Source organism: Phoxinus phoxinus (assembly GCF_949152265.1).
Source record: "Phoxinus phoxinus genome assembly, chromosome: 4".
Classification (NCBI taxonomy): domain Eukaryota; kingdom Metazoa; phylum Chordata; class Actinopteri; order Cypriniformes; family Leuciscidae; genus Phoxinus; species Phoxinus phoxinus.
In genome coordinates this window covers 25,671,515-25,677,548 of record NC_136879.1, presented here as the reverse complement: position 1 = coordinate 25,677,548, position 6,034 = coordinate 25,671,515, and the positions used below count along the sequence as shown (strand labels likewise).

The window sequence follows — 6,034 nt, the reverse complement described above, 5'->3', positions numbered from 1 at the left end:
TCTAGACAGCCTTACTGAGAGACAAGTTGTAAGAAAGTTGGCTTTTAACTTGCAATTATGAATTTGAAATTTGGTCAGTAACTAAATAAATTCAATAAAAGTGCTTTCAACGTCTTTATAATATTGACTAAATCCAAAAAGTACATTTCCCATAAAAGTGAGAGAGGTCTTAAACTGAATATTCATTGACATGTCTCATGCTACAATATAACTGAATAAGTGCATTGCCCAAATAAATGGTTTCATGGTAGTTCTTAGAAAGTACAGTTTGTATTTATTTATAGGCTACCTTTTTTCTTCTTTTCTAATTATTAGCTTCATAAATTCTCTGCACATATTTGGTCAGGTCATTGTAAATGGGAATGTTTGATGATTACAGTCAGTTTAAAAGTAGTTCTCTAAAACCAGATTTAACTAAATTAAACAGTACCTGAAAATGCTCTCTGGGTAAAAAAAATAAGAAGCTTGAAAACACTTGATTTTTGGTTAATGAATGAATGAATGAATTAATTAATTAATTAATTAATTAATTAATACATATATTGTTGGTATTTGTATTGCTTGATTTTTGTTGTCATTTAAAACTGCAATATTTGTTGTAGTGTTAGTAAACAATTACAGTCATTGGCTAGTTGGTAACATTTATTAGAAATAAAGACAGCAATAACAAAATGTTGTTAGAAATGTTTTCTTTCATTGAAACTGTTTGAACAAAGTCACAAACATCAAGTCTGCAGTACAGGATTTGTACACTAGGGAGCGCGCTTACTATCTATTTGAGAATACAGATTTGTGGCCTACAATTTGACGTCATGACGCATCACCTCTGCAGTTGTTGAGAAACCAGGCTGGTTTTAGGACCTTGCGTTTGACAAATCACTGGACTGGGTGTGGAGAACTGCTCTATTCATCAAGAACTGGTCGCCTTTTGCAAACAGCTGCTTTTATCTGTTTAACGTTACCTGAGCTGCGCGTCTTTCTTCTTCTCTGTACCTTTTCACTGGATCCATTCAGCGTCTTTGTTTTGGTAAGTTCTTATTTAATATTAGTTCAAATGGTTAGCATTATTAATTTCGGATGTGCGTCAGGATTAAACCACAGCGGCCTGCTAAACTGTAACTTTAAAGTTGTTTTTAGTTAAACTTAACGTTAGTTAAACCTAGATTGGTAATGCGTTACCAATTTTTGTGTTGATATAAATTCCCTTAGGCCTGTAGAGTAGACTACTTACATAATTTGTTTATTCATTCAGTGATTTACCTTTTAAAAAGAATACCACAGGTAAGTACCATAAAACAATATTTTTTACTGCTAGATAACGATAAATTAGGCTTGTAGTCAGCTGACTGTAATGGATATTGGTCTGTGTCTATCTATTTTAGTATATTTATGTTTGTCTTATCACATATTTATATTTTCTTTTTCTGTCTTGTTCAGTCTCAAGATGTTTTTGGCCCAAAGATTACTTAAAGGGCTCGTAGATGCTGTCAGGTAAGCGTGCTCTTACTACTTTACTGCTGCTTGTTCAAATAATACATTTTCAACAAATTCATGGTATCGTTTTGCTTTTTCCATGCAACACAGCAATGTCGACCAGTTTGCTCCTTCTGACCCTGTAAGTTTGCATATTTATTTATTTCTAATTTTTCATAGTGATGTTTACGGTTGAGGTTGTGCCATGTCATTAAGCACTTTGGCGAATCCTGGAAGACAAATATAGTGGTCCATTGATTTCTTACATGGCGCATGAAAAAGTTGAATGCACTTCTCACAGTACTTAACTTGTCTGCTCTTCCAGCCTCCTCCCAGAAGACCGCTGGCATATGCAAACCAGAATGAGACTGATGAGGAGAGGCAGTTTCGCAAAGTATTTCAACAACTTGCAGGGGATGTGAGTAGACCTTTCCTGACCACATACTTTTTATCTGTTCTTTCCAATGTTGTTTTTAATTTCCATTTTATTGGAGTGTTCGAATGTTTATTCTGTGGTTCAGCAGTTTCTAATAAGATCAGCACAGGCAGCTTCATTCACGTGGAAAATGTATCATCCCCTATGACCTGCATCCGAATATGCTTCTCAAATGATCCCTACACCTGCATATAAAGATCCATAAAAGTCTGACTACAGTTTTACAAATCAGACACATTAGAACACATTCATCAGATGTTCCGTCTCAACCCTGAAAATTCCACATCAAGCCATTGTCCACATTCCATCTCTTTGCTCCACCCAGCATGACTTTCCCTGTTTTCAGTTGGGTTTGTTTCCGTATAGGCCTGTAAATCTCATTCAGAGTTACTTAACTTCAAAATGACAACATGGGTGTGGCTATACCAAACTAGTCCGGGGGCAAGAAGTATGACTGGCTGTTCCTCTTTTTCACATTCCTGCCATTGTGACCCAATTGGTTTGGTTTGTGTTGAATCATAGAGGGGCGTGGTAGCCTGCTTTACTGGAGTACTGGATTCATTAGATCCAGGAGCTCTCTTTAAAGTTAAAGGGATACTTTCTTTTTACGCTAGTGGAAAATTAGCCTACTATCAAAACATAATGGCCCGGTTTCACAGACAGCCCTTAGATAAAACCAGAATTAGGCCTTCGTTCAATTAGGACATTTAAGTAGCTTTTATAAATGTGCACTGCCTTAGAAAAAACATTACTGGTGTGCATCTTGAGACAAAACAATGGCACTGACATGTTTTAGGATGTTTCAGTTCAAGTTGTTTTTAGTTAAAACAGCTCAAACATGCATTTTAGTCTGGGACTAGCTTAACCTTGTCTGTGAAACTGGGGGGATATTAGAGAAAATCACTTAAGTTACTTTTTCCTATAACAATAGAGTGCAACAGGGACTTCCGGAAGTATTCTTTTCATAAATTTTTCCCATAGGGATTTTTTTTTTTTTAAGTCTTTGTTAAAGACCAATAAGCCTTGAACCAATCCAATCAGCTACAAGGTGAATCACAACATTACAAACTTTGATTTGAAGCAAAATAGTTTTTGAAAGTCAGGCAAAAAGACAAAGGTACAAGACTGTGTACTTAATGGCTTTACTAAGGAAAAGAACTACACTCCCATAATGCATTGCAAACAGCATACGGTAATCAAATTAACTATGACAAGACAGCCAGAAACTGGGAGTGTGTGTATACATCTATATATCTTAAATAAATGTAATGAATAATTTTGTGATTTTTGTAATATTCAAGATTTGATTCTGTAAAAACAACAATTACTGAAATGGGGAAAAATAAGTTTCCACGTTACAACTTGATTTTTGCATTTAGCATTTTTATTACACTTAAAATAATAAAATAAGATTTAAATAAATAATCAAATTAAAGTCATTCAGTTTACTGTGGCCCCCTGGTTGAGAACTGCTGATTTAAATATATTTTATATACAAGTTCTTTGTTTAGGATATTACTAGTCTCTAAAAAAAGTGAGATTGTTTTGAGCTTGTATTAAAGGGGTCATGACATGTTTTTTTTAAATTTTATTATTATGTTCCCTTAGGTGCAATTATAGTATTACTATAGTTTCTTTTTACAAAAAAACTTTTAAAATGTAGTGATTTATGACCTTGTCCCACCCTGTTTCTCATCCTCTGATTCTAACAGTCTGTTTTGGGGGTGTTTCCCCTTTAAGAGTTCAGTGTTAACGCCCACTGTTATGATTGGCTAACGTCAGTGCCTATGCATCAATTATTAACGCCCCCAGCCAGAACATTTGCGGATTCAGCGTATTTAAAAAGTAGTTTAAAGTTTTAAATACATTACTTACAGTTTGCGTCGTCGTTGTTGAGCCCAGAATAGTCGGCACGGACTTATCTTTGAGCAACAGTTTTCTGGCAAAGGCAGCATCATTTTGGGATTTTTTCTCAAAACAGTCATCCTTCAAATGTATAGAACAAACGCTTAAACTAACACTGCCGTGACTGAGACGTCCGCAAAAAATAAAGTGCATCCATTTTTCCCTGACGACTGGATCTTTCGCAGCGTATTCAAAGATGTTGTTTGTCCACAGCCAGGAACAGCACATCTGCGGCATCGTAATTTCCCTGTACACAGACCCACTCGCTGTCCGTCGACTGAACACTTGTGAGGCGCGCGGTGCGCGGGCGCGACAATGATACAAAATGAGCGTAGTTGCCTTGCGCTGGAGGCGGTCATATGCAAACGCTGGTACGTCACTTCGTACCGTGACGTCACTTCTTACCATGGATCCAGAACGAGCTGTATTTAGAGCTTGATTAAATAAATGATTTGTTTATAATGGGGAGGACGTCTTAAGCTATGAAACTTGCAGGACGTTTTAATGGTACAAAGACCTCTTATATACCAAAAGATCATGGCAAATTTGGTTTCTCATGTCATGACCCCTTTAAAAGAAGAGTGTGGCTGTTCTCACATGTTTTATTAATTTTTTCTCATCATAGGACATGGAGGTGAGCCCTACTGAACTGATGAACATCCTTAACAAGATTATTTCCAAACGTAAGTTTCTTTAACATATACATATGACACAAATGAGGCATTATGTAAAAGATGCTAATAAGACGATCCCTTATTTTCAATTCTAGATGGCAATCTGAAGACGGATGGTTTCTCTATCGAGTCCTGCAGAAGCATGGTTGCAGTAATGGACGTATCCTTCAATACAATCAATCATTAACAGAATGTTAACAGAAGTATTACATTTTATGAATAAGTGTTGAAATGGTACATCAATTTTACCTTAACTATCTGCTCTCAGAGTGACAGTACTGGAAAACTGGGATTTGAGGAGTTCAAGTATCTTTGGAATAATATCAAGAGGTGGCAGGTACAATAACGGTTCATTTTACACTTTTTGTACTTGACCTTATAGGGTCACACCTATTTTTCTTTCTAATTGCTTTAACAACAAGTTTGCCACTTAGGATATGTATTAGCTATCTTGTACATCCGACAGATTTCCCTTTCCTGTCATAAATGTTTCAAAGCAAACTATTTTTGTTAAATCCAGGGCATTTACAAGACTTTCGATGCCGATCAATCTGGTATGATTGGGTCCTGTGAGCTAGTTGCAGCTTTCAATGCAGCAGGTGAGCAGTGTTGTCAGTGCTGACATTATTACATCTTATGTTGCAGTTTTGAAAGGCCTCTATGTGCTTTTTTTATATTGTGGGAAAATACTAGAAGTCAGAGTGGAATAGAATATGTTTTGTTGGGTTTAATTAGTTATTTTATTCCATCCTTTAGGGTTCCCGCTCAATGACCAGCTTTTCCAATTGATCGTTCGGCGATATAGTGATGAACAGGGCAACATGGATTTTGATAATTACATTGGGTGTCTTGTGCGCCTGGATGCCATGTGTCGTAAGTTGTCAGAATATTTTGCAGTCTTTCTTTATTCTTTCATCATAGGCTCAGTATTTTTTTAGATTTAGCATGACTTGCCTTGCTAATATTTTCTTATTTTCAGGTGCTTTCAAGACACTTGATAAAGACAACAATGGCACCATTAAAGTCGACATTCAAGAGGTACTGTACATGAACTACAATTGAAGACCACAAGAAACCAACATTTTATGACTTGTACCATGAGTCTGCTAAATTATCTTCTATATAACTCTTTTGTTTCTTGTTCACAGTGGTTGCAGCTGACTATGTACTCCTGAATGAAGACGAATATACTGCACAATGGTTATATTAATTTGTCAGTTCTTCTTTGTGGCCTCTCTTTGTTTTATTAACTGACATAATTATTAGTTTAATTGTTAGCATGACAGCATGATCATACTGTGCCCTCTACACTAGATGGCAGCTTTGTTGGGCAGCCTGATAGTGTTTCCATTGTTGTCAAGTTTATGCCACATTTCCATAGTTTATTCCATGCCTATTGTGTCATTTACATTAATTCCATGTTTGGCTTTATAGTTTTACAAAGTGCATTCAACCAAAGATTAAAAACCATGTTCATATGTTTTAGATAATAGCTTTTAACAACATTCCAGAGCCATATGATTTAATCACTGAGGATGTGAATGAG

At 35.9% G+C, this 6,034-nt stretch overlaps 1 protein-coding gene across 2 annotated transcripts; it reads left to right on the top strand.

Moving 5' to 3' along the window:
* Positions 1 to 570: 570 nt before the first annotated feature.
* Positions 571 to 5,892, top strand: capns1b (calpain, small subunit 1 b). 2 transcript variants are annotated; one of them, XM_079611578.1, is made up of 11 exons: positions 571 to 1,027; positions 1,438 to 1,491; positions 1,585 to 1,615; positions 1,799 to 1,891; positions 4,440 to 4,497; positions 4,584 to 4,648; positions 4,757 to 4,825; positions 5,009 to 5,087; positions 5,245 to 5,361; positions 5,468 to 5,526; positions 5,637 to 5,892. In XM_079611578.1, the coding sequence occupies exons 2-11, from the start codon at positions 1,445 to 1,447 to the stop codon at positions 5,661 to 5,663; spliced, it is 645 nt and encodes a 214-aa protein (XP_079467704.1). In that variant the 5' UTR covers positions 571 to 1,027; positions 1,438 to 1,444; the 3' UTR covers positions 5,664 to 5,892. The 2 variants fall into 2 exon arrangements, with proteins under 2 accessions (XP_079467704.1, XP_079467705.1); XM_079611579.1 differs by lacking the exon at positions 571 to 1,027 and adding an exon at positions 1,093 to 1,281.
* Positions 5,893 to 6,034: the final 142 nt, after the last annotated feature.

Coding starts and splice junctions, on each gene's coding strand:
- capns1b (XM_079611578.1), top strand. CDS start 1,445: ATGTTTTTGGCCCAAAGATTACTTAAAGGGCTCGTAGATGCTGTCAG. Junction 4,826..5,008: donor ATAATATCAAGAGGTGGCAG/GTACAATAACGG, acceptor TGTTAAATCCAG/GGCATTTACAAGACTTTCGA. Junction 5,088..5,244: donor TGCAGCTTTCAATGCAGCAG/GTGAGCAGTGTT, acceptor TCCATCCTTTAG/GGTTCCCGCTCAATGACCAG.